A 27,691-nucleotide genomic window follows, 5' to 3' on the forward strand; every position below is an offset into this window, starting at 1 on the left:
CATTTTATTTAAGTATCATTCAAACTGGAACTGTTGCCTGTGAGGTTTATGTATATATATATTGTTGCCCCTGGAAACACTTTTCTTTTGAATATGTAAGTTTGGTTCTTTTACCTAAATGTGTCATGGTTGACATAATTTTTAATTGAAATACAAAAAAAAAGGAGCATGCATCATCAGTTAAATATTTAGGTTTAAGAATGATGGCAGAGCAAAGACACATGGTATTCATTCAAATCAAGAAACAGAGCATTCTCATAAGCCCCTATACTCCACATCCCATTACCCCATTACCAGCAGCCTGACTTCTAACAGAAGAGTTTTGTCTGGTTTTAAGTTGTGTGATTATGGGTAATTATGGATTCATGTGCTGTGCCTTTTTTTTGGGGGGGGGGGGTGCTGATCCCGGACTTAGGGCTTGGGTACTGTCCCTGTGCTTCGTTTTACCTAAGGCTAGTGCTCTACCACTTGAGCCACAGAGCCACTTCTGGATTTTTCTGAGTAGTTTATTGGAGATAAGAGTCTCACAGACTGGGCTGACTGTGAACCACGATCTTCAGATCTCAGTTTCCTGAGTAGCCGGGATTACAGTATAGGCCTGAACCACAAGCACCCAGCTGCTGTGCTTGCCTGCTGCCTGTCTTCTTCCCTTCCTTCCTTCCTTCCTTCCTTCCTTCCTTCCTTCCTTCCTTCCTTCCTTCCTTCCTTCCTTCCTTCCTTCCTTCCTTCCTTCCTCTGTCCCTCCTTTCTTTCCCATACCAGAGTTTGAACTCAGAACCTCATACTTGCTTGGCTAACACTCTACTACTTGAGCCACACCTCCAGCCAGGCATTATTTGCACATTATTTTGGTCTTTTCTCTTTTCTTCTTCTTTTTTTCTCCACTTTCTCCTCCTCGTCTATTATTATTATTATTATTTTGTACTGGGGATTGAACCTTGGACATTGCACTTGATAGGCAAGTGATAGGCACTGAGCTACATCCCAGCCCATTACTGATTATTTTGGAGATGGAGTCTTGAAGACTGTTCTCTCAGGCTGGCTTTCAATCTCTATTCTCCAGATCTAAGATTCCTGAGTAGATAGGATTACAGGTGTAAGCTACTGGTGCCTGGCCCAAGCAGCATTTTTATTTTGTGCTGTCTGTCTATCTGTCACTTTCTCTTGCTCTTTCTGTTTCTCTGTCTCTCTTTCTCCTTCCCCACCCACCCTGCTAGACTCAGCTAGCAATGTGAGTGTCTCCAGCCTCTGGTGACCCAGAAAGCCCCAGAGAGGTGGATTGGAAAAGGCTTTGGTGTTTTTGTATAAACACATTGGGCCCTCAGGAATGTGAAAATTCACAAGGCGGGAAGGGAAAAGTGATGCATGCTTCAACACACAAATATGGATTTTCTTTACATAAGGAGACCAGGGAACAAACATCAAATGACAGGAAATGCACTTTACTTGCCATGTTTAAAATCAGAGTAGGGTGCTGGTGGCTCAGGCCTGTAATCCTAGCTACTCAGAAGGCTGAGATCTGAGGATTGCAGTTTGAAGCCAGCCCAGGCAGGAAAGTCTTTGAGACTTTTTTTTTTTTTTTTTTAATCTGTTGTGGGGTTTGAGCTAGGGGCCTGGTCTCTCTCCCTGAGCTCTTTTGCTCAATAGTGCTCTACCACTGAGCCATAATGTCACTTCCAGTTTTCTGGTGGTTCATTGGAGATAAGAATCTCACGCACTTTCCTGGCCAGGCTAGCTTTGAACCTAGACACTCAGACCTCAGCCTCCTGAGTAGCTTGGATTACAGGCCTGAGCCACCAGCACCCAACTATCTGTGAGATTCTTTTTTTTGTTTTGTTTTTTTTGGCTAGTCCTGGGCCTTGGACTCAGGGCCTGTCCCTGGCTTCTTTTTGCTCAAAGCTAGCACTCTGCCACTTGAGCCACGGTGCCACTTCTGGCCATTTTCTGTATATGTGGTGCTGGGTAATTGAACCCAGGGCCTCATGTATATGAGGCAAGCACTCTTGCCACTAGGCCATATCCCCAGCCCTATCTATGAGATTCTTATTATCAAAAACAAAAACAAAAACAAACAAACAAAAAAAACTGGAAGTGGAGTTGTGGCTCAAATGGTAGAGCTCTAGCCTTAAGCAAAAAAAGTTTCTAGACAGTGCCCAGGCCCTGAGTTCAAGCCCCCAGCATGTGTGTGCACCCCCCTTCCCCCACCAATTAGAAATTGGACTATGCCCAAGTGGAGGCTGGGAATAGGGGGGACTGAGCCCTCCAGACTGGCGATGAGCAACCATTTCTCAGGGCTCCCCAGCACTGTTTAGATGCACTACAGGCCTAGGTATGTCACCCAGCAAGTGGCTCCAGGGGCGCATACCAAAACCATCTGTGTCAGTTCTGGAAGAGGGGAGTGCAGACTTAGCAGTAACCCTCCTGAGCTGGAGGCAGCCCAGTGTCCATGATGTCCACCCCAAGTTCCCCGGGTGGGTAAACCAAAGAGTCAGTCATCAAGAAGTGCTTGCACCTAGAACACAGAAAACAAAGGTGCATGATCTCCCTGATATATGACTGTTAACAAAGGGAGACGGAGAGACAGTAGAGACCAAGTCTGTGAACACTGTATATGTGCTTGATACATTGTATATTGCATATGTGTCTACCTGACCTAGACAAGGGATGGAAAAACAGGTTGTAAGATATCACAAGAAATGTACACACTGCCCTACTATGTAACTGCACCCTCTTTGCACAACACCTTAGTAAAAAAATTTATGTTCAATTAATAATAATAAAAAAAAAATAGGGGCTGGGGATATAGCCTAGTGGCAAGAGTGCCTGCCTCGGATACACGAGGCCCTAGATTCGATTCCCCAGCACCACATATACAGAAAACGGCCAGAAGCGGCGCTGTGGCTCAAGTGGCAGAGTGCTAGCCTTGAGCGGGAAGAAGCCAGGGACAGTGCTCAGGCCCTGAGTCCAAGGCCCAGGACTGGCCAAAAAAAAAAAAAAAAAAAAAAAGCAAATGGCAATGGTCAACCAGTGTGATGGTTAATTTAATGTGTCAACCAGTCTAGGCTATATAGTGCTTAGACATTCAGCTCAACATTGTACCTTAGTGTCTGTAAGAGTGATTCTGTATGAGAGTGTATTTCAATTAGTAAATTGAATAAAGCATATTGCCTATCTGAAAAAAAAAAAAAAAAAAAGAAGTGCTTGCAGGGGCTGGGGATATGGGCTAGTGGCAAGAGTGCTTGCCTCGTATACTTGAGGCCCTGGGTTCAATTCCCCAGCACCACATATACAGAAAATGGCCAGAAGGGGCACTGTGGCTCAAGTGGCAGAGTGTTAGCCTTGAGCAAAAAGAAGCCAGGGACAGTGCTCAGGCCCTGAGTCCAAGCCCCAGGACTGGCCAAAAAAAAAAAAAAAAAAAAAAAAAAGAAGTGCTTGCAGAAACTAACCCCCTCCAAACCCAGTAAACCAATTATTAAATGGGCAAAGGAGCTGAAGAGAGACTTCGCAGGAGAAGAAATAAAAATGGCAAAGAAACATATGAGGAAATGTTCAACATCCCTAGCAGTAAAGGAAATGCAAATAAAAACAACCCTGAGATACCACCTCACTCCAGTTAGAATGGCCTCTTCTCTGAACTCAGGCAACAACAAATGCTGGAGGGGATGCGGGGAAAGAGGAACCCTTCTCCACTACTGGTGGGAGTACAAACTAGTATAACCACTCTGGAAAACAGTATGGAGGTTCCTCAAAAAGCCTAGCCATACCACTCCTAGACATCTATCCTGAACAGCAGGTCCCAGGATACCATAAAGACATCTGTGTAGTGGGGAGGCCAGATCTGCCCAGTGCCATCAATAGCTGTGGAGGGACTTCAGGTTGACTCCAGCTCAGATTAGAACAGACTCCATCTCCACTAAGCCCTCCCCCACCCTATTCAGGGAAGCTCCCTTTACTATGTAGATTGACTACCTGAGACCTGGGAGCTTCAAGGGAACCTGTGTCCTCCTCTTTATTATGATAAGTTATGTAGATTAACCACCTGAGGCTTGGGAGCTTCAAGGAAACCAGCTATGAATAGGCATATCCGCCTGCATCATGTGTGCCCCGCCAAATCCATGCGTCAATTCTAACTAGAATGATAGGTTAGTTCAAATAAATATTATGAGACAGACTGTAACTCTATTGGCCACCTGCGTGCGGCCTAGCATGCTCTGTAAGTGTTGTATCTTCATTGGTCACCTGCGTGTGACAAGTTTGTCTGTGATGTTTGCCTTATAACCAGGCTGGAAGGCCACACGGGGGCGGTCCCAGCTCCCGAGTCTGGGCCGCCCAGGTGTGTACAAGCCCAGCTCCCGAGTCTGGGCTCCACACGTGGTCGGCAGTTTCGGCTCCCAAGTCCGGGCTGCGACCAAGGCCTGTCGGTTCACTTTTTGTTCACTTTTTACTTCCCCAATAAAACTGTCTTTTTGTCACCTTGTAGCTGGAGACTGTGTGGTGGACTCTTGGGGGAACCAGGAATCCCCTCCCTTGGGGGGAACCCTGTTTCATTGTAGCGAACCCCCACTCTACTTCAATCTGCACATACATGTTTATTGGTGCACAATTCACAATAGACAAAATATAGAAACAACCCAGATGCCCCACTACAGATGAATGGATAAAAACAAAATGTGGTACCTATACACAATGGAGTAATACATAGCGATTAGAAATGATAAAATAATGGTATTCGTAGGGAAATGGTCATATCTTGAACAAATAATGTTGAGCAAGACAAGCTTAGAACACAGAGAACAAAGGCACATGGTCTCCTTGATATATGATTGTTGGGGAGAACAGTAGAGACCAGGTCTGCAAAATAACAAACTTCTTTGCAAATGGTATTTCCACATGTTTGGGTCAGCGACTTTACATTATGTATCTAAAGCCAAACAACTACTAAACAAACATAAAAAGGTCTAGGATAGACCTATCAGAGGATCACAACAGCTCAACAGCTATATACATATGATTATATAAGATAAGGCTAAGCAAAATGAACTCCAAGAAAAGGACACAGGAAGACTTTATTGTTGTGGTTACGTTTAATGTTCTAGGTGAATTTCCTTTGGCATACCCCACGTGATTACTGTATATGATTTTGGTACACTGGATATTGTATATATGCTTACCTGAACTAGGGAAGGGAAAGAAAAGTGAGGGAGGGTGTAACAAAGATGACAGGAAATGTACTCACTACTTTATTATGTAACTACCCCCTCTGTACATCACCTTGTCAATAAAATGTAATTTAAAAAAAAAGAAGTCCTTGCAGAGCCATGGGGCAGGTGCCTGCAGATCAAGTTGGGTAGGGTTCTAAGACATGTAATGATGACTGACAGAAGAAGATGCACTATTAATATCTTATGATATCAGTCACAATGATGCAGAATCATTTTACATTCTCTGTAAAATGTTACTGGAAAGTAATGTGTAATTTAATATTACTTTGAATCGGTTTAAGTAATTTAATACACAATTGTGTACTCTAGAATGTATAACACAAAATGCTATCACTTCTGGTTTTTTCTGTGTATGTGATGTTGAGGAATCGAACCCAGTGCTTCATGCATGCTAGGCAAGCACTCTACCACTAAGCCACATTCCCAGCCCATGATATTGTATTTTATTATATATTGCTAACCTAAATAAGGAAGTATATAATACCTTTTTAGTCATATAATTCAACAATATAGTACAGAGTTATCTGCTATTTAATATAATTGCAATAATGCCAATGTTTCTGTGACTTCTGACAATCTGTTATACATTGAATAACATTAAAAAAAAAAAAAGATGAGATCTTGAAGACAGAGGTCAGCTTGAGTTGAAAAGTGAGAGAGCAGCAAAAAAAATAACTGGAGGTATGGATTAGGTAGCAGAGTCCTGAATGAGACTTTAAATGGTGCACATTCAGGTTCTCTTGTGTGATATCCAGCCAAGCTTTCCCGCCTACAGCCTCAGTTTGCCCTTTCTGAAATAATCCTTACCTCCACCTTGTCGTTTGAGCCAAGGTTTGAGGCCTGTGGGCGGGGCTCCGAACGAGGGGCGGGGCTACATGAGCATTGGTCCAGTAGGGTGCGAGGCTCCGAGCTAGGGGGCGAGGCCACGCTCGCCCTGGTCCAATGGATGCGGTGGGTGGGCTGGGACCTCTTCCCAGCTCTGTCCAGCGCGCGTGTCCTCCTCCCAGTTCCATCTACCTCGCGGGTGCCTCTGGCGTCCTCAGAGGTCTCCGACTCCAACCCGCCCCAGCCCACCTGCCCAGCCTGCAGCCCCTTCCCTCCATCCCCGGACCTCAGCCCAGGCCACCGGGAGCCCCGGCATCATGGGAGACGGAGGAGAAGGCGAGGACGAAGTCCAGTTCCTGCGGACGGTACTTATCTCTGAGTTAGGGGGTGGTCTCGGGGGAGGGGGGGGCTATTTCTAGGGTATCTCAGAGTCTTTCTGTCATCTCTGTGTCGGTCTAAGAATCGAGATCTCTTCCTTTGTCACTTCAAGTGACTGTCCCTTTTTAAATATCTCCTCCACCTTTCTCACCACAGAGATTTAATTAGCAGGATTTGAGAACTTCAGAACAGGGAGGGAGTTATCCTTGGGCTGCTTCTGATTTTTAGTGGTTTAGTCCACAAGTGAGGAACACTGAGGGAGCACTCTCCCCCCCCCTTAGGCCCCCCTGCAAGCAGACACTTGGGGAAGGTGGTTCTAATTCCTGGGCTTAATTTAGACACCCTCCCACCCCCACCCAGCCCTCATTCTCTTCTTGCTCCAGGCGCTGACCTATTTAAATTCTTGGGAAGGGGTCTGGCTGGCATGGGGTTGGAGGACATAATTTCTTCCAACAACTAGTCCTTGAGGGGGAGTTTGTTTCTTAGGGGTCCCCTGGATTCTTGCTCTTTCTTCCCCCCCTTGGATTAGAGGAAAGGGATCAAATATGTCTGCTGATGGTTTGTGAGACTCTCTGGGTTGTCTCTACCCATCTCTTTGGGAGGTCTCCATTATCCATGTCTTTCTGTCTCTTTGTCTCTAGCTCTTCCTTTGGTTCCCTTTAGTCTCTCTGTGTTTTGCTGTCTCTCTGGCTGTCTCTTGCTGAATCTTTGCTGATCCCAGGCTGGAGGGTTGGGGGGGGGCAGGGATAGGAATTCAAACAACAGGTGTCCCTCCCAGAAATAGTCCCTTTTTTTCTGGGCCCTGGACAGAGAGAGAAGGCGGGGCTGCTCATCTCCCAGTCCTTCACCCTCCCTTTAAATGGTACAACCTCTCAGTCCCTCCCACCTCTCCAATGGCTCAGCTCGGGGTGAGGGGGTGAGTCTGGGAGGAGATGATTCCTTTGGTCCAGGTCTGCTGACCCTCTACTGCCCCATTCCCTCCCCCTCCAAGGCTCTGAGTCCATGCAAGAAGTGCTGATGCAGCATTCCAGACCCAGAATAGAACCCTGGTGGCCTGGGTCCGGTTTCCTGGGAGGGAGGAACAAACAGCTGGGCTGCTGGTGAAGGATGGGGACAGCTGGATGTGAAGCCACTGGATGGAATCTTGCCCAGCCCCAGCCCCTTAGCAGATATGATGGGTTGGATCTAATAAGACCGTAGCCCTGGTAGCCTATGGTCTGTACCCAGACCTTGTGCCCAGAGCCTTGGCCGCTGGAGGCATCTAATTATATTCTTGCTGCCTTATCTTCTGAGGTAGGGCCCTATCTTTATCTCCCAGAGAGATTTGAGGTAAACCAAGCCCCAAGTGGTTGAATCACTTGCCCAAGGTCAAGGCCAGGAAGTAACATCTCTAGATCCCTCTAAGGCCTAATTGTTTTGTTTTTACCAGAGGAAAACTGGGCCCAGACATACCAAGTTAGCCACCCAGTGTTAGGGCTCCAGAGACACCTGGCCTTGGTATTCTCTTGGGCCCCAGATTGGGTCTGGTTTTTCCTGAATGTTATGCAACTTTTCCAAACTTTTTGGAATCATCTCCCACCAATTGCATCCATATTTCATATTGCAACCTGGTAAATGTACATAAATGTAGATGTTTTTATTTTAAAACTCTGCTTTATTAAGGTATAATTGATATGCAATAAAATATATTCGCTTTTGGTATGATAGTCTAATGAGTTTGGACAAACTGTGCAAACCCAAGTACCCACCATCCATCCTAATCAAAGCAGAGAATATTTCCTTAATTGCAGAAGGTCTTTCTTGTTCTTTTTTTAATGCTTGTACTGGGAACTGAACTCAGGACCTCTTGATTTTGCTTAGCTTTTTCTGCTCAAGGCTAGCTCTCTACCACTTGAGCCACAGCTCCATTCTGGCTTTTAGTACTTAATTGGAGTCTGGTGCATTTGTCTGCCCTGGCTGGCCTCAAACCAGGATCCTCAGATCTCAGTCTCTTGAGTGAGCCAGTCACCAGTTCCTGGGCTGTCTTTCTCTTTTTGCTCAGCGTATTTTTGACATTCATCTGTGTCACTTGTTTCCAAAATGCATTCCTTTTTGTTGCCAAGTAGTACTGTATTATATGACTATATTGCAATTTGCTTATCAGTTCATTTGCCTGATGGACATTTGGGTGGTGTCCAGGTTTTGCAACCACAGACAACCCCTGTGAGCATTCACACACACACACACACACACACACACACACACACACACACACACACCTATTTTTAACAGGGACAACTTTCATAAAATGTAGATCGCCCTGAAGGCAGGACAGGCGGGTTATTTCCTGTTCTTGCTCTATTTTACTTCAATGTTGAAGAAGGCTAGCCAGGTCCCCCCCACCCCCACACCCACCCCACCCATTTTGCACTCCCCCTCCTAACTGGTTTCATTTCCCTTAGATGGTAGATGATCCCTAAACTTGCCCAGACTGATGTTTCTCAAAGCCAGGCCCAAGTCAGAACTCCCAGTGGGGAGAGAGCCAAATAATAGTACAGATTCCTTGTAGGCCTCAGGCTTTTCTGAAGGAGGCTTTGGTGGTGGGAGTGGGAGGCTGGGTAGCAAATGTTATTATTGTCATTATTATTTGTGTATGTGTGCCAGTACTAGGCTTGAATGGCTTGAACTTATGGTATTGCACTCTCACTTAGCTTTACCACTCAAGGCTGGCACTCTACCACTTAAGCCACAGCTCTACTTCTGTTGGTTTTGTTTTTGCTGTTGTTGTTGTTTTGGGTGGAGGGAGGCTGGTTAATTGGAGCCTTGAGTTCAAATATCAAGTGAGGGCATGAGGCCCTGAGTTCAAGCCCCAGTACTGGCACACATACACAAAAATTAATCATCATGAGGTTAATTTCCAATTTTCAGAAAAGTTGGAGTTGAGTTCAAAGGATGCCCAACCCCATTTAGCCTTCAGTCATTGTTCCAACTGTTATTCTTGCTATGTCCACTTAACTTTTTTCCCCCTTTTGTTCTATATTCCGCCCCTCCCCCCCCCCAGGAAAATACCTACACCCTTGCTGCTTTCAGTGTATAAGAATGATGTTTCTTGGGCAGGGAATATGGCTTAGTGGTAGAGTGCTTGCCTCATATACATGAAGCCCTGGGTTCGATTCCTCAGCACCACATATGTAGAAAAAGCCAGAAGGGGCGCTGTGGCTCAAGTGGCAGAGTGCTAGCCTTGAGCACAAAAAAGCCAGGGACAGTGCTCAGGCTCTGAGTTCAAGCCCCAGGACTGGCAAAAAAAAAAAGAAGAAGAAGAAGAAGAAGGATGTTTCTTCCAAAACTACAATGTAGGCAGTTACCAAAATTGGAAGCCGTAGTGTTGATAGGACTTCATTAGCTAATCCCAGCCCTTGAGAGGCTGAGGCAGAAGGATGGAGAGATTGAGGCCAACCCATTGGGTACCCAATGAGAACCTGTCTCAGAGAAACAAAAACTAAACTGAAAGCTTTTTAACTTATAATAAGGCTGTCTATATTTTCCACCTTCTAGTGAGTGGGTCATCCTACAGATCCTACTTGGGAAGCCTCTGGAAGCAGCTGGACTCCAGTTCAAATCCAAGCTCCACCTCCCCCCTCTTTGGTCAGGCATAGGGGCTTGAACTCAGGGCCTGGGTGTTGGCCCTGAGCTCTTTTATTCAAGGCTAGTGCTCTACCACTTTGAGCCACAGCTCCACTTCTGGTTTTCTGGTGGTTAAATGGCGATTTAAAAAAAAAGTCTCATGGAGTTTCCTGTCTGAGCTGGCTTTGAACTGCAATCCTCAGATCTCAGACTCCTGAGTAGCAGAAGCGAGCCAGCAGCGCTCAGCCAAGCTCCTTCTCTTAACAGATGTGTAGTCTTGGGCAGGTTCCCTCCCCGCCCCGCCCCCGTCGGTCTCAGTTTCCCCTTTTTAAAGTGGGCTGGAGTCGGGCGCAGTGGAGCATGTCTGTAGTCCCAACTGCTCTGGAGACTGAGGCAGGATCTCTTGAGCCCCCAAGGGTGGGAGAGAGGTCCCCAGGCGTGGGCAGTTGGTGTGGGGCTGTCCCCACCGGCGAGCCCGGTCGCTTGGTGTCCCCAGGATGATGAGGTGGTCCTGCAGTGCAGCGCCACTGTGCTCAAGGAGCAGCTGAAGCTCTGCCTGGCGGCCGAGGGCTTCGGCAATCGCCTCTGCTTCCTGGAGCCCACCAGCAACGCGCAGGTCAGTGTCCACGGCCCGGGAGGTGGGCAGGGTCGGAGCACTGGGCCCAGGTTCAAACTCAGGCTCTGCAAGGCAAGGCTGACAGCTGGGAGCCATGGGGAGGGGCTAGGAGCGGAAGGGGCGGGGCCCGAAGAGGGGAGGTGTCAGTGGCTGGGGGCGAGGTCTGACGGGGTGGGGTCTGTGGCTGGGGGCGGGGCCTGGTCTCAGGGGTGGTGTCTGAGGCGGGAAGTTCAAGTCCTGAGATGGGTGCATGGTCTGAACAGGGACGCGGTCTGTGGAGGACGGGGTCTGTGGAGGAATGGAGTCTGTGGAGGACCGGGTCTGAGGAGGGACCGGATCTGTGGAGGGCTGGGGTCTGAGGAGGGACGTGGTCATGTGGAGGACGGGTTCTGAGGAGGAATGGGGTCTGAGAGGATTGGGGGTCGGAGAGGCCTGGGGTCTGCTGTGACTGGGGCCAGGGCCTCAGGAGGGCTGCGGCCTGAGGTGACTGGGGCCTGTGTCTGAGGTTGCAGAGGTGGAGTCTGAGGACTGAAGGACGCATCCCAAGGTGGGGGCCAGGTCTGAGGTGACTGTGGACAGGGTCTGAGGTTGCGAGGGTGAGGAATCTGAAGAGGGAAGCAGGTGGAATGTGGGTCTGAGGAGGAATGGGGTCTGAGGTGGCTGAGGAGGAGTCTGAGGTATTTGGGAGCAGGGCTTGAAGTTGCAGAGATGGAGTCTAGGAGGGCAGAACAGGTCCTGAGATGGGAGAGTGGGGTCTGAGGTGACTGGGGGTGGGGCTCTGGGTCACAGAGGTGGAGTCTGAGGAAGGAAGGTCACATCCTGAGGTGTAGACAGAACCTGAGGAGGGATGGGGGGTCTGAGGAGGGCAGGGCCAGGATCTGAGGTTGCAGGAAGGATGGAGTTTTGAGGTAGCAGAAGTTGGAGGCCCTAAGGGGTGCCCATGGAGGGTGAGAGGTCAGGCAAGTCTGATGATGTAGATCTGCTGAAGGAAAAGGAGCAGAAAGCCCAGGGGCCAAATGGGTGGTGGCCTTAAGGGTCTAGGTACCCAAGTGAGGGGGAAGGGCTGGGGTGCTCAGGAGAAAGGGGCAGGAGACTGGAGGTCCATAGAGGAGGAGTCCTAACAGGGGGTGACAGGGGCCTGAGATGGGTTAGATTGCAAGGGTCTGAGGGCAGATGTTCTGAAGGTGTACAGCTTGGGGTTTGGGGGGCTGCAGGGCCTGGGTGGGGTCAGGGAGGTGTTGGCAGGATTTTTTGTGGGTGTCTTAGGAGTATGGTTGTTCAGACTACAGAGGGGAGTATGCCATGCCAGAGGGAATGGCACTCAGGAATCTTCTCCCCCTCCCCCACTAATGTCTGCCTACCCCACTCCAGAATGTACCCCCTGACCTGGCCATCTGCTGCTTCATCCTGGAGCAGTCTCTGTCAGTGAGAGCCTTGCAGGAGATGCTGGCCAACACGGTAGAGGCTGGTGTGGAGGTAAGGCTCGCCCCTCTCCTCCCCAGGGAGCAGGACATAGGGAGAGGGATGGATGAGGGCACCTGGGAAGGGGGGTGTCATTTACTATATGCTCTTCTTCCTCTCTCTGCCCTGCCCCCACAGGCCCTCAATTTGGATAAGTGGGTAGGTGTAGCCTTGGGTTTCACCTGTCCTTCCCACTCCTCCTGTTCTCAGGCCCACCTCCTGCACACAGAGGGTTTGGGGGCTCCCCCCAACCCCACTTGTCAGGGGCTGTGGTCCAGAACAAGCCAGGCAGGCAGGAAGGAAGGAGTAATGGCTTCTGAGCCCCCATTATCCCACCTGGTCCTTTCTCCTCTTTCCCAACCTTTCCTCCCCCCACCAAACCTTGACCCCAGATCCTCACCGCATGGGACGTCTTCCCTCACCTTCCTCCATCCTATGTGTAGGTCCCCTCCGGTCTAGGAGTGGGTCCACCATGTGATCATGTGGGCCCATCACATGGCACCTTCAGCATGGGCATGTGAGAGCCGCGATGCGGGCATGATGCCATCCATCAAGGGTTCATCCAAAGGGCCGAGTCTCCTTGTGCTCAGGAAGGACAGTTGTGGCAGGCAGCATAGCTGGTCACCTTATTGCTAGAGGTCATAGCCACATGTTGAACACCTGCTAGTACTCACCCAGCCCATTGGGGCTACAGCTCAGCCATGTTAGGGTAGATTAAAGCCTAGTGAGCTAAGGCTCATGAAACACACAATCTTGGGGCTCCTTGAGTGTTCCCAGGAATGTCAGATGGACTCTTCACTCTCTCTGGGTGACTTTGGGTTAATGAGATAAAAAGAGGCTGACAGGATAGAGTGGGCTTCAGAGAAGGTAAAACACCCCTTTCCTGGGCTTCTCAGAGACACAGTCCCTGCTTCCATGGATGGAGAAACTGAGGCTCACTGAGCCCGGTATTTGATGGAGATCATATGCTCGCCTGTGAATAGGGAAGATTGTTTTTGGAGGGGGAGGTCTTGTGAATCTGGGATTCTGTGCTTACTCTGTGCCCTCCTAACCCCCTGCAGTCATCCCAGGGCGGAGGACACAGGACACTGCTGTATGGCCATGCCATTCTGCTCCGGCACGCACACAGTCGCATGGTAAGTGCATCAACAGGGGGTGCAGGCAGGGGGCAGGGGGCAGGCTTGCCAGAAAGAGGCTGATCCCCCCTCTCCAACCCTAGTACCTGAGTTGTCTTACTACCTCCCGCTCCTTGACTGACAAGCTGGCCTTCGACGTGGGACTACAGGAGGATGCAACAGGTGCTGGGGTGGGGGAGTGAAGGAAACAGAAGCGCCACAGAACTCCATAGGTGGGCTTGAGGCTGTTTGAGGGGCTGGAATGAGGACTTTGGGACAAAGAAGCTGGGTACATGAATGGACACATTTTACCCAGGAAGCTTTGAGGGGAGATTCTGGGTGGAGACTTAGTGGCAGCTATGGTAGATTTATGGACCTGGGTCCCTGGTTGCTGGATGGCTAGTGAAGAGCATTATGGGTAGACAGCATCCTAACAGCCACCTTCCCCCAATCCTGTCCCCACCCATAGGAGAGGCCTGTTGGTGGACAATGCACCCAGCCTCTAAACAGAGGTCTGAAGGAGAGAAGGTTCGCGTTGGAGATGATCTCATTCTCGTCAGTGTCTCCTCTGAGCGTTACCTGGTGAGCTAAACTCATCCCCCAGAGTGGACCCTACAGCTCCCAAAGTTTAGAGCCTATGGGAATAGCCCTATCTCTTCATTTCTGGTTTGCCCAGCCATCCACTGGTCCTAAATAGCTTGATTTCTGATGTCCCCATCCCCCCATTTGAACTTGCTTTTCTGATTGGGGATCTCCAATTTTCAGTCTCAAATCTATTTTGTTTATTTTTGCCATCTGCCCTCAATTTCTGCTCTCTGACTCTGGACCCTTGTCAACCTTCCGCCCATCATCTCTGACCACCATAACTTGGGGACCCCAGCACCTGTCGACAGCCAGTGGGGAGCTCCAGGTCGATGCCTCCTTCATGCAGACACTTTGGAACATGAACCCTATCTGCTCCTGTTGTGAAGAGGGTGAGACCCCCCAGACCTCTCAAGAGCTCAGGGACAGTGCCCAGGCCCTGAGTTCAAGCCCCAGAACTGACAAAAACCAAAAACAACTTTGATTCACACCCCAAACTTCAGAATCTTCAAACCAGAACCAAGTTGAAATTCAAACTATGATTTCCCCAAACCCAGGCCAAACTCAACTTCTAACTACAAACTCATATCCCTAAACTCAGAGTCCTAAACCTAGATTATAACCTCTTACCCCAGACTTCAGATGACAGCCTTAGATCTCACCAAATCAGTGCTCAGAATTCAGGCCCAAATGCAGGTTCATACCTCAGACCAGAAAATCGTACCTGTATATCCAGACCCCAAACCCCAAGCCTTGGAGTATAAACTCCAATGTCAGTGAATGCTTGATCTAATGCTCTGATCACATGCCTTGATCACAACCTCAAAAGTCTGAACTCAGAACCTTAAACCACATACTCAACAACCCTCTTTCACCTCAATCTTTTTTTCTATTTTAGTGCGGGTCCTGGGGCTTGAACTCAGGGCTTGAATGCTGTTCCTGAGCTTTTTCGCTCAAGGCTAGTAACTCTAACACTTGAGCCACAGCTCCAGGTCCAGCTTCTCCATTCTCCAATTAAGAGACTCAGGGACTTCCCTGCCTGGGCTAGCTTCAAACAGAGACCATCAGATATATAGGCTTGAGTCACCAGTGCCCAGCTCAACCTCCAGTCTTATATGCCCAGACAAGTGCCATTCTATCCACCAGAACAAATGCTATGTTGGGATGTGACTGTAGCTTGAATTCTCCTACTCTTACTCCCCAGAGACTGATTGTCAGCTGCAGAGCCCCACCAATGCGGCTCTCAGCTCCCAAGAGGAGAGGCAGGGCCTTTAGATGCCACAATGGCTTCCTGGTCTTTCTGGGCTCCCACTTCACAACAACCACCTTCTTTTGCTTCTCTCCAGGCTATGTGACAGGGGGCCATGTCCTTCGTCTCTTTCATGGACACATGGATGAATGTCTGACCATTTCTCCTTCTGACAGTGATGACCAGCGGAGGTCTGGGTTGGGGACAAGGATGTGTTTGTGTGTGGGGGGGGGGGGGCTGAAGTCTAGAGTGGGGATTGGGGAGGAAAGTTGGCTACAGGGGTTGTGTTAATCAGCTTCCTGATACTCTGACAAAATAGTCAACTATATAAGAGGAAAGATTTATTTTGGTTCATAGTTTCTGAGGTTTCAGTCCATTGTTGCTTGACCCAATTGCTTTGGACCTGCAGTGTAAGACATCATGGAGGAGGCATGTGGCTGAGGTCAGAGGGCAGTTGGAAGGGTCTCCATATTCTCTTCATTGGCTCCCTCCCAATGAAACGACCCCACTTCCTTCTACTAGGCTCTGAGGCCCAAAGTTCCCAGTAGTGGCCCAGACAGGGGACCAAGCCTTTCATACATGAATCTTTGGGTACTGGGTACTGGATATTAAGGATCCAAACTATAGCATGCCCTATAGATGGGGTTTGGGACTAGGTTCTTGGAAGTTGGTGCCTAGCCTCCTCACCCCACTCTTGTGTCTCCCCAGACTTGTCTTCTACGAGGGAGGATCTGTGTGCACCCATGCTCGCTCACTCTGGAGGCTGGAGCCACTGAGAATCAGGTGTGTGTATAGGGGGCTCGGAGCCCAAGGAATGAGATGAACATCCTTAGGGATCCTGGAGAAGGGAAAGGTCTTGGTGGGGAGAGAGTGGTGGACTTCTGATGGAGAAAGGGGGGTCCTGAGTGAAGATGTGGGGAGCGTAAGGGGTCTGGATAAGCTTGAGGGGTATTATACATCTCTCCTGAACTTGGGAGACTCTTCTAGGGTTTGAGAGAGGGTTGGAGTTCCTGAGGGAGGATGGATGGGTCCTAAGAAAGACAAGGGGCTCCAGAAAGATTTAGGGAATGCTAGAAGATGAGGTGGGGGCTTACAGAGGTTTGGGTCAAGACTATAGTGTCCGTTGTAGGACTAGGGGTGGGGAGCTCTGACCCCCCTTGCTGTTGCCCTGTACAGTTGGAGTGGGAGCCACCTGCGCTGGGGCCAGCCACTGCGAATCCGGCATGTGACCACTGGGAGGTACCTGGCACTCACTGAGGACCAGGGCCTGGTGGTGGTAGATGCCAGCAAGGCGCACACCAAGGCCACTTCCTTCTGCTTCCGGATCTCCAAGGTCAGTTCCAGTCAGGGTGGCCTCCCTCACTTGGGCCCATACCAGCCTCTTCTGGGGCTCCTCCCCCCACCCCCATTAACACATTGGCAGAGGAGGCTGAATGCTGTCCCTTGCCCCTACAGGAGAAGCTGGATATGGCCCCCAAGCGAGACGTGGAGGGCATGGGCCCCCCTGAGATCAAGTACGGAGAGTCATTGTGCTTTGTGCAGCATGTGGCTTCCGGCCTGTGGCTTACCTATGCGGCCCCTGACACCAAGGCCCTGCGACTTGGTGTGCTCAAGAAGAAGGTGGGCTTCTGTGGGCAGAGAGGCAGAGGTGTGCCTGGACAAGGAGGGGCGTGGGGTTGTAGCTGGCCAAGGGTGGTGGTTCAAACCCCAGTACCCCCCCCCCCCATTCTGTGAATATGTGAAGCCCTTGTGAACATGAGGTTCAGAGATAGACGTGGATGGGCTGGGTGTGATGGTACACCCCTGTAATCCCACCTATGCTGGAGGGGGAGACAGGAGGATCAAGGTCCAAGGCCAGCTCAGGGAAAGGTAACTCAAGACTCCATCTCAAAAACAAAGCACAGGGCTGGGAAGGTGGCTCAGTGGTAGAGTGCTTGCCTAGCATGCATGAAGCCCTGGGTTCGATTCCTCAGTACCACGTAAACAGAAAAAAGCCAGAAGTGGCACTGTGGTTCAAGTGGTAGAGTGCTAGCAAAAGAAGCTCAGAGATAGTGCCCAGGCCCTGAGTTCAAGCCCCACTACTGACCAAAAGAAAAGCACAAAGGACTAGGGACATAGCTCAAGTTACAGAGTCCCTATCTAGCACAAGGCCCTGAGACTGAACCTCAGTCCTGCTAAGACATAAAAGACAGAGAGAAGGAAAGACAGCCAGACAAAGAAGGTGGGCGAAGCTGAGGCTCACGACCCTGGGTGGCTGACCCTCTCCTGACCGTGTTGTCCGGAACCTTCAGGCCATGCTACATCAGGAAGGTCACATGGACGATGCGCTGTCACTGACTCGCTGCCAGCAGGAAGAGTCGCAGGCTGCCCGGATGATTTATAGCACAGCTGGCCTGTACAATCAGTTCATCAAGTAGGTGGTACCCTGCTCCCTCCTGCTGCTGCCTTCTGCCCTGGGTGATCCCCAGCTTCTGGTGCTCATGCACATGACCACTTCCATCTCTACAGACCTCAAGAGACAGCCTCAGCCCTGTTTAACACACACAGCCCCTAATCTCTTAACTCCTATCCTCTATACATTTGAGTCCTAAACCTGACCTAGGGGTGACCTTTGACCTCACACTTCTGCTCAACACCCTTCACACCCTGGGTACTCCCATCCTTGACCCTAAACCTCCTCCGTCCTTACTCCTCTTACTGATTTCCTGTGTAATCAGGTGAGTCTCAGTCTAGGCTTCTACTGTGTGACCTCCACCCAAGGCCTTTCCCTGTTTCCATCTCTCATGCTCTTTGTAAGGGGGGTCTGTGGGAGAGCGGATAGCGATGGGTAGTGACAGTGGGGTGCTTTTGGGTGATGACAGTGGGCTGCTCTCGGCCCTGGCTGACAGCGGTGGTTCTTGTTATAGGGGCCTGGACAGCTTCAGTGGGAAGCCACGAGGATCTGGGCCGCCTGTTGGCTCGGCGCTGCCCATCGAGGGTGTCATTCTGAGCCTGCAGGACCTCATCGGCTACTTTGAGCCGCCCTCAGAGGAGCTTCAGCATGAGGAGAAGCAGAGCAAGCTGCGCAGCCTGCGCAACCGCCAGAGCCTCTTCCAGGAGGAGGTGAGGTGCAGCTGGGGCCTCGGGCGTGGGGGCGGGGCCTTGGAGGGGCGGGGCCTCGGGCGGAGCACGGCCTGAGGGACCAGAAGTGGCCCTCAGAGTGGGCGGAACGAGGGGAGGAGCACAAGAAAGGACCTGGACCTATGGGACCTGGGGGACGGGGCCTCAAATAGGGGCAGGCCTGCATTGCTGGCAAGGCCTATGTGTGAAGAAGCTCAAGAACAAGGCCAGGCCTGGGAGATGGGCCTGGGGAGAAACCAGAGGTTGAGCTATTTAGGGCTGCTGGTTCCCTAGGTGGTGTGGGATGGGAGGATGAGGCCAGAGGCCAAAGGAAGGAGAGTGCGTGTGTGGGTTAAGTCAGGAATCTGAATTCAAGAGGTATGGGGGGTCTTTGCTCAGCCAGAGGAAGGGTGGGAGGAAGATCAGAGAATCCTAGGTGTTGTCAGGAATTGCGAAGCACTGTTCATTCAAAAGCAGCTAGCCAGGCCCCTCCTCTCCAAGGGCTCCAGATCTGCTGGGAAGGAAGACCAGTAAATAAAGACAGTCACAGCAAAACTATTAGCAGAATGGAATTCCTACTTATAGGCAAGGCACCTAAAATAGTTATAGTGTAGAACAGATACTTATGTTTGTGGTTATTGTTGCCTCATATTTAGCTTTTGCTGTGGATTAGGTGCTCTATATATATGACACCATGGAGGGGAGATAGTAATTCTCATGGTACAGCTGGGGTCATTGAAACTCAGAGAGATTAAATAGCAGTCATTCACTCATCCAATAATCCAACTGTGAACAAAACAGACCAAATCTCTGTCCTTAGGAAGTTGATATGGGGAGGAAGAATCAGATGATCAATAATATAAATAAGGCACAGTGGTACATGCCTGTAATCCCAGTACTAGGGAGTCTGAGAAGGGAGGACTTGAAAGTTTTGAGGTTATCCTGGGCTACATAGAGGAACCCTGGCTCAAAACAAACCAAAAAAATTGATGAATGTATGACAAATTAGATGGTGATAAAGGCAAAGGAGAAAAAAAATCAGGGAAGGACTAGGGAATGCCGGGGTTTTACAGTTTAAAATAGAGTCCTCAGTCAGGATGACTTGAAAGAAGAAAGGAAGCTAGGTATATACTCAGAGCAAGTGGTAGAAGAGCAAGCCAATGAAAAGGTCCTGAGGTCCTGAGGTCAGTGTGCTTAAGCAAGTCTATGCTTTGGCCCAAAGTGACTGGAAGAAAAAAAAATAAAAAGAAAACTTGATTTTATTATTTTGTTAGTTTATTTTTTCAGAACCATCCTTTAAACTCAGAGTTTTGCATTTGCTGAGTTTACTTGCCCAGCAGGTACTTTACCACTTGAGCCAAGCCTCTAGCCCTGCCTGTTACTGGTTATTGTAGAGATGGAATCTGGTGGGCATGTCTGCACTGGCTGGCTTTGAATTGCCATCCTCAAGATCTCATCTTCCTGAGTAGCTAGGATTACAGAAGTGAGCCACCAGCACCTGGCAGAAAACTTGATTTAGTAGGAGCATTTTATGTTGGAGATAGAGGCAAAGAGGACAAACAGAGCTGGGGAGGCAAGGAGGGGAAGAGGGTGGTGGAAATGAGTGGGAACATAAGACTAAAGAGACTGTGGGTTAAATCTGAAACCATTTAGTCACTTATTGTGGAGATATTTTTCTTAGAAAATTTAAGAAAGAGGGCTGGGAATATGGCCTAGTGGTGGAGTGCTTGCCTTGTGTACATGAAGCCCTGGGTTCAATTCCTCAGTGCCACATAAACAGAAAGAGCCAGAAGTGGTGCTGTGGCTCAAGTGGTAGAGTGCTAGCCTTGACCAAAAAAGAAGCCAGGGACAGTGCTCAGGCCCTGATTTCAAGCCCCAGCACTGGCAAAAATAACTAACTAACTAAATAAATAAATAAAACAAGCAAAAAAAAAAAGAAAAGAAAAAGAAAATCTAAGAAAGACAAGAAAGGGAGGGCCTGGGACTTAGCTTCTGACCTCTGTTTCTACCACCCAGGGGATGCTCTCCCTGGTCCTGAATTGCATTGACCGCCTGAATGTCTACACCACTGCTGCCCACTTTGCTGAATTTGCAGGGGAGGAGGCGGCTGAGTCCTGGAAAGAGATTGTGAACCTACTCTATGAACTCCTGGGTAAGAAGGCTTAGTCCTAACTCCCCCAACAGCATCTCAGACACTCAGTCCTGCACAGTCTGATGCCTCTGTCACCCACAGCCTCTTTGATCCGTGGCAATCGTACCAACTGTGCCCTCTTCTCCACCAACTTGGACTGGCTGGTCAGCAAGCTGGATCGGTTGGAGGCCTCATCTGGTAGGGGAAGCCAGGGCACTGGGAAAGGGGTCAGGGAATAGAAGATCACACCACCTCAACTCTCCCCTGGTACCTGACAGGAATCCTGGAGGTGCTGTACTGTGTCCTCATCGAAAGTCCTGAAGTCCTGAACATCATCCAAGAGAACCACATCAAGTCCATCATCTCCCTCCTTGACAAGCATGGGAGAAACCACAAGGTCTGTCCTTCACCTCTGACCTCTGGATTCTTACCTCTGACCTCTCCTCATGGCCCCATCAATTCTCTGACCTAGACTCTACCCCTATGCACCTTCATCTCAACACTAGAGTCTCATGCTTGTGGTTCTTAAATGGATTTTGGGGTGCAGAGATGCTTTGTAGATCTTTGAACAGTTTATCAAAAACTTCAGCCTTTAGGCCTATGTCTATATGCTCCACCATTTGCTACAGGCCCTAGCAGTTCCTACTGAGTGATTTCTAACCACTTCACACATTTATATCCACCTTTGCCTCCTGCTGATCCCAAAATATCATTGTGATTCCCTTCTCTCACTGACCCTTTCCCTCTACCCTCTAACCTGTTACATTGCTGATACCTACTTACTTCAAACCACGTGACTCCCTCTGTCTCTAACTTGACCTTCTTCTTTGATACCTAACCTTTTCCTGTCATCCCTCACCTTTGTTCATACCATCTCCTCTCAGGCAAAATCTCCATATTGTGTCCAGATACATCATCCTTGCTTTCTGGCTTCCTATCCCATTTATCCTGAAGCCCAGTTCCCTGTTGCTTCATGCTCCTTGACCTCTGACGTTGACTTCCAGGTCCTGGATGTGCTGTGTTCTCTGTGTGTGTGCAATGGCGTGGCCGTGCGCTCCAACCAAGATCTCATTACTGAGAACTTGCTCCCTGGGCGTGAGCTTCTGTTGCAAACGAATCTGATCAACTATGTTACCAGGTGTGGCTCCTAACCTTAATGCTGACCTCTCCTCTGATCCCAAGACTTAGAAGCCCCTCAACCCTCTCCCCTACTGTTCTGTGATCTCTCCTGAGTGGGCATCTTTTCACCAGCTGCCTTCCCACAATGTCTGTCTTGTACCAGTTTACCCCTAGACCCCCCCCCCCCCCACTATTCTCCTTTCCAGGCTCTATTTCTGTCTCCATCTCTATGGTTTTTTTTCTTTTTGTCTTTTTTTCTGCCCCCTTCTCTCTCATCTGTTTCTTCTCAATCTGTTTTTACGATGTCTTTCTGTCTCTCTCTTTCCTTCCCAACATGACTCTCTTCTTCTCTCCCACAGTATCCGCCCCAACATCTTTGTGGGCCGAGCAGAGGGTTCTACGCAGTATGGCAAATGGTACTTTGAAGTGATGGTGGATGAGGTGGTTCCATTCCTGACAGCTCAGGCCACCCACCTGCGTGTCGGCTGGGCCCTCACTGAGGGCTATAGCCCCTACCCTGGTGGTGGTGAGGGCTGGGGCGGCAATGGAGTCGGTGATGACCTCTACTCCTATGGCTTTGATGGGCTGCATCTCTGGACAGGTAGTTGGGCCCTCCCAGGGGATTCCTCAACCCTGACCCCTTACCCTCCAAAAGTTACCGAGACTCTGGTCTCATACCCTAGGGTTATAGGGGGGATTCTGATCCACAGAATAGGCAATTTTTTTTGTTCCCTTACTTTCTCTTCATTTTCCAAGACCGTAACCCTCAAACTTCCAGAATCTCACCCTTCCCTGTTTCCTCTTAACTTCCAAAATGCTGATCCCCAAAGAGGTATGACTTCTGATTCCAGAACTTTGACCCCTGAGCTTTGAATCCTGATCCTGAAGTTTCCATATTGCAAATTCTATATCTTTAATCTCTGACCCACAGCTTCCAGAAAGGTAATCTCAGGAGAGCCCCCCTTACTGTCTGCCCCCTAATTTGAGAGCTACAAAGGCATCTATGGGAATCCTTTTCTCAAGGTCTAGTCCCCAAAGGATTGTCCAATATTTTCCTGTTGTCTCTTTATACCACTGGTTCTGTGGGACCTCTCACTTCTGACCTCTGGTTGGTATAGGTCATGTGGCACGCCCAGTGACTTCTCCAGGACAACACCTTCTGGCCCCAGAGGATGTGGTCAGCTGCTGCTTGGATCTCAGTGTACCATCCATATCCTTCCGCATCAATGGCTGTCCTGTGCAAGGTGTCTTTGAGGCCTTCAACCTTGACGGGCTCTTCTTCCCTGTTGTCAGCTTCTCAGCGGGTGTCAAGTGAGGACTTACCCCTATCCCATGGTCTGTCACTGGTCTGGGGACTGAGAGCTTCTCTGATTACTCTATGGCCTCCTAGGAGGTCAGGAGAAAACAATTCCTCAGGGCATGAAGGTCCCAGTGAGCTCTCCATGACCCCAATGACCTCATGTTCTTCCCAGTCCCATGTCCTACCACTGACCTTCATGTGGCCCCAGGATTTTACAATCACTTCATAATAACCCCAGACTTTGCATGTCCCCATGACCCCAAACCCAGGACTTTCTCAGTGACCTCTCACTCTCCCAGTGACTCCACACCTTTCCAGTTAGCTCTTAATGATATCAGGGTCTCCTGGTTACGGTGCATCAGCTCAGATATGCTCAGAACCCCACTTAATCCAAAGACCTCTCAAAGACTCAGCCTTCTTCCAGCTACCCCTAAGCTGGAAATTCTGGTTATGTCATAATTATTACAGAATCTAAGACCTTGGTTTCTCCAAAATGTTTCACTATTTCCTGATACTGGGGTCTCCAGAAGACCTTCTAAGATGGGAATTCTTCTCTAATAAGTACAGATCCATCCACCCTTATGTGTGTGTGGATGCACGTGCATGTGCATGTGCACATACTTGCGCATGTGCTGGTACTGGGGCTTGAATCGAGGACCTAGGTGCTGTCCTAAGCCTTTCTACTCAAGACTGGAGCTCTACCACCTGAACTACAACTCCACTTCTAAGTTAAAAACTTTGTGTGTGTGTGTGTGTGTGTGTGTGTGTGTGTGTTTAATTGGAAATAAGAGTCTCACAGACTTTCCTGCTAGGGCTGGCCTTGAGCCTTGATCCTCAGATCACAGCCTCCTGAGTAACTAGGATTAAGAGATGAGATACAGATACCTGGCAGAACCTTCCGATTCTTAACTCCCTGTAGACAGCACAACTTTTCTTCGGGATATTCCCGGTGCTATTTCTTTTACACCCATATTTTCCTTTCTAATTTCTACTTTTTTTATTTTTTTTGGCCAGTCCTAGGCCGTGAACTCAGCGCCTGAGCACTGTCCCTGGCTTCTTTTTGCTCAAGGCTAGCACTCTGCCACTTGAGCCACAGTGCCACTTCTGGCCGTTTTCTGTATATGTAGTGCTGGGGAATTGAACCCAGGGCCTCATGCATTTGAGGCAAGCACCCTTGCCACTAGGCCATATCCCCAGCCCCTCCCTTTCTAATTTCTAAATGACTTCCATGGTCCCAGGGAGACCCATGACTTCCCAGGGTGCCTCCCTGGAACCTTTCACCGATCCTAGAATTACTCTGTGTTCCCCACTAATGGCAGACTCTCCTCCATATCCCATACCATAATCCTCTTTCTCTTCTTTCAGAGTGAGGTTTCTCCTTGGTGGCCGCCATGGGGAATTTAAATTCCTCCCCCCACCTGGCTATGCCCCATGCCACGAGGCTGTGCTACCACGTGAGCGGCTCCATCTTGAACCCATCAAGGAGTATCGCCGGGAGGGACCCCGGGGACCCCACCTGGTGGGCCCCAGTCGCTGCCTCTCACACACTGACTTTGTGCCCTGTCCTGTGGACACTGTCCAGGTATTGCCTGCCCTGCCAGGGTATTCTGGTGAGGTTTTGCTCTCTTAGATGACAAACAGGCAGTGAGTTGAGCTGGAAGCTGGGAATCTCATTGTGTAAAACAGATGGAGAATCTGAGGCAGTGTCAGAGGAGGTAAAGGATTCTCTCAAGGCAAAATTCCAGTTTCAGGGACTCCATTCTATGGCCTCATTTTTTTTTTTAAAGGGACTGTGAAGCTGGGAATAGTGGTATAAGCCTATAACTTAATCTACTCAGGAATTAGAGATCAGGAGGATTATTGTTTAAGGCTAGTTTAGGCAAAAAAGAAAATGTGAGCAAGACCCTCGCTAAATGAGTAATTTGGACTTGATGGTTCACATTTGTAATTTCAGCTATGAGGCAGGCATAGGTAGGAGAATCATGGTATAAACCCATCCTCCATGGGGAAAAAGCAAGTATGACCCGATTAAAAAAAAAAAAAACTGGCTGGGTGCTGTTAACTCACACCTGTGAGGAGGCTGAGATCTAAGGATCGTGGTTTGAAGCCAGCTAGAGCAGAAAAGTCCCCATGAGACTCTTATTTGCAATTAACCACTCAAATACTGGAAGTGGAACTGTGGCTCAGAGTGGCAGAGTGCTAGCCTTGAGCAAAAGAGTTCAGAGACTGTGCCAAGGCCCTGAGTTCAAGTCCCACAACTGAAAACAAGTAATAGTAACTAAAGGAAAAAGGGTTCTGAAGTGTGGCTTGAGGAGTAGAGAGCATGTTTGATAAGAGACCCTGAGTTTAAACTCCAGTACTGAAAAAAAAGAGAGAGAAAGGGAGGAAGGGAGGGAAGGATGGATGGATGGATGGAGGGAGGGAGGGAGGGAGAGAGGGAGAGAAGAGAAAGAAGGAACTAGTTTGCTATTGCCCTTAATTTATAGTTGAGGAAATTGAAGTTCAGAGAGATGAAAGGACAAGTGCCAATCACTACTGATTTGAATGCAAGGATATGATTCTGAAGCTTATGTTTTTATATCTCAATCCATGCCCCTGCTTTCCCTCTGAGTGTGTCTCCATGAGGAGGGGACACATACTGTGCTGTGGCTGAGAGCTCAGAACAGTCCTGAGTAAACAGTAAGCACTCGATTTATTCCCAGCAGTAAAATGACCTTAGGTTCTCCTGTGAGCTTCCTGCCCATGGGCTGTCTGCTCTAGCTCCTGGAGTTCCCTCCCTCCCTGGTCCAAACCATCATTCTGTCTTGCCTGCAAAGCATTGCCAAACATCAACATTTATTAGGCACTGACTGTATGCTTGAAATTCATCTCAACTAAACTAGTAAATCCTTTGCATAAATATGTTCAGGGACTTGTTATAAAGCAAGTGTCAGGAGTTAAGTATTGTGTGAAGAAAGGAGCTGAGCACTGATGGCTCATGCCTGTAAGCCCAGCTACTCTGGAGGCTGAGATCTGAGGTCAGTGTTGGAAGCCAGCCTTGGCAGGAAAGTTCATGGTACTTTCATCTCCAATTAACCACCAAAAAATCCAGAAGTGTAGGATCAAGTGATAGAGTGACAGCCTTGAGCAAAAAAGCCAAGGGAAAGTGTGAGGCCCTGAGTTCAAGCCCCAGTGTGGAGAGAGGAGATGGGAGGGGAGAAAAGCTTTTGCCTGCTCGCTCTGCAGGCATTTCCTGAGCATCTTTCTGAGCACCTTTTGGAGAGGTGGAATTTTTTTTTTTTTTTTTTGCCAGTTCTGGCCCTTGAACTCAGGGCCTAAGCACTGTCTTCTCTGGCTTCCTTTTGCTGAAGGTTAGCACTCTACCACTTGTACTACAGTGCCACTTCTGGCCATTTTCTATATATGTGGTGCTGGGGAATCATCGAACCCAGGGCTTCATGTATACGAGGCAAGCACTCTTGCCACTAGGCCATATGCCCAGCCCCATCTGAGCACCTTTTGGTCTCTGGGTTGGGGACTCAAGAGAGACTGAGGCAGCCTGGGTTCTAAATCTCACAGAGCTCCCAGTCTATGGGGGAGTCACCAAGCCATCCACAGTTGATCCTTAATTCCTATGATGCCATATCCTTGACTGACCTCAGCATCATCTCTGACTGGAGTCAAGATGAGGGGTGTAGAAAGCAGAGGGGTCCTGGGGAGGACCTGTCCACAGTTCACTTGTGCTCTGGAGGTGGCTGTGGAATTTTAGGGACCTCACAAATGTTCCCCTGCTCCTAGATTGTCCTGCCTCCCCATCTGGAGCGCATTCGGGAGAAGCTAGCAGAAAATATTCATGAACTCTGGGCACTGACTCGAATCGAGCAGGGCTGGACCTACGGCCAGGTGAGGAGTTGCCCATAGCCTGGAAGAGGTGGGCCAGCCCCTTAGAGTTAAGAGCAAGAATGGTTCATGGGCAGGGAGGGCTGGTAGCTGGGGACTTCAGGGACCAAGCTTCCGGTGGTATAAGTGTAGATGGGAGGTCAGGGAGCTGGCGGAGGGAAGGGGAACTCAAGGAATTGACCCTAGGCTTTCTCCAGGTTCGAGATGACAACAAGAGGCTGCACCCGTGTCTTGTGGATTTCCATAGCCTGCCGGAGCCCGAGAGAAATTACAACCTGCAGATGTCAGGGGAAACGCTCAAGTGAGAGGGGCTCCAGGAGAACAGGGACTGGGATGACGCAGTCGGGGAGGGACAGAAAATTAGATACTGACAGACAAGAACATCAAAGGGGCTGGAGTGGTAGCTCAGTGATAGAGTACTTACCTGATAAGCACAAAGACCCAGGGTTTGAAAACAATAGGAAAGGAAAGAAAGAGGAGGGGATTGCTGGAAAGGAAGGGGAGAGGAGGAGTAGGGAAGGGAGGGAGGAAAGAAAGAAAAGAAACAAGGAGAAAAAGGGATTCTGAGATAGAAACAGCCAGAGGAGTGGCTAGGAATATGGCCTAGTGGTAAAAGTGCTTGCCTCGTATACATGAAGCCCTGGGTTCGATTCCTCAACACCACATACATAGAAAAAAGCCGGAAGTGGCGCTGTGGCTCAAGAGGTAGAGTACTAGCCATGAGCAAAAAGAAGCCAGGGACAGTGCTCAGGTCCTGAGTCCAAGCCCAGTGCTGGCAAAAAAAAACAACCCACAAAAAACAAAAACAAAAAGAAAGAAAGAAAGAAAGAAACTGACAGAGGAGAAAGAAACAGCAAGAGGCATTGATAAGCTGGGTGTGGTGGCACAGACCTGAAGGTCCAGGCATATTGGAATCTGAAGCAGAAGGATCACTTGAGCCTGGGAGTTCAAGGCCATCCTGTGCAGCATAGCAAAACATTGTCTCAGAAGGGAGGGAAGAAAGAAAGAGAGGGAGGGAGGGAGGGAAGTAGGGAGAGAAGGAAAGAGAGGGAGGGAGAGAATGAGAAGGAGGGAGGGAGGCAGGGGAGAGGAAGGGAGGGAGGGAAAAGAAA

The 27,691-nt window shown here is 49.3% G+C and overlaps 1 protein-coding gene across 5 annotated transcripts in view; it reads left to right on the top strand.

The window, feature by feature from the left end:
- Positions 1-6,246: 6,246 nt before the first annotated feature.
- Positions 6,247-27,691, top strand: part of Ryr1 (ryanodine receptor 1) — a 107,605-nt gene continuing 86,160 nt past the window's right edge. For 3 of the 5 annotated variants that reach the window (XM_048368619.1, XM_048368622.1, XM_048368623.1), the window contains exons 1-22: positions 6,247-6,412; positions 10,525-10,644; positions 12,016-12,120; positions 13,167-13,241; positions 13,325-13,403; positions 13,690-13,802; positions 14,101-14,194; positions 15,149-15,242; positions 15,760-15,834; positions 16,228-16,384; positions 16,507-16,671; positions 17,343-17,464; positions 17,958-18,153; positions 20,167-20,302; positions 20,384-20,479; positions 20,560-20,678; positions 21,286-21,419; positions 21,760-22,001; positions 22,519-22,711; positions 24,066-24,282; positions 26,478-26,582; positions 26,777-26,880. In XM_048368619.1, coding sequence (XP_048224576.1) covers positions 6,365-6,412; positions 10,525-10,644; positions 12,016-12,120; positions 13,167-13,241; positions 13,325-13,403; positions 13,690-13,802; positions 14,101-14,194; positions 15,149-15,242; positions 15,760-15,834; positions 16,228-16,384; positions 16,507-16,671; positions 17,343-17,464; positions 17,958-18,153; positions 20,167-20,302; positions 20,384-20,479; positions 20,560-20,678; positions 21,286-21,419; positions 21,760-22,001; positions 22,519-22,711; positions 24,066-24,282; positions 26,478-26,582; positions 26,777-26,880 — 2,789 coding nt within the window. In that variant the 5' untranslated portion in view covers positions 6,247-6,364. The remainder of the gene's footprint in view (positions 6,413-10,524; positions 10,645-12,015; positions 12,121-13,166; positions 13,242-13,324; positions 13,404-13,689; positions 13,803-14,100; positions 14,195-15,148; positions 15,243-15,759; positions 15,835-16,227; positions 16,385-16,506; positions 16,672-17,342; positions 17,465-17,957; positions 18,154-20,166; positions 20,303-20,383; positions 20,480-20,559; positions 20,679-21,285; positions 21,420-21,759; positions 22,002-22,518; positions 22,712-24,065; positions 24,283-26,477; positions 26,583-26,776; positions 26,881-27,691) is intronic. The other 2 variants (XM_048368620.1, XM_048368621.1) reach the window with 1 other exon arrangement.

Source organism: Perognathus longimembris, chromosome 20 (genome assembly GCF_023159225.1).
Source record: "Perognathus longimembris pacificus isolate PPM17 chromosome 20, ASM2315922v1, whole genome shotgun sequence".
Classification (NCBI taxonomy): domain Eukaryota; kingdom Metazoa; phylum Chordata; class Mammalia; order Rodentia; family Heteromyidae; genus Perognathus; species Perognathus longimembris.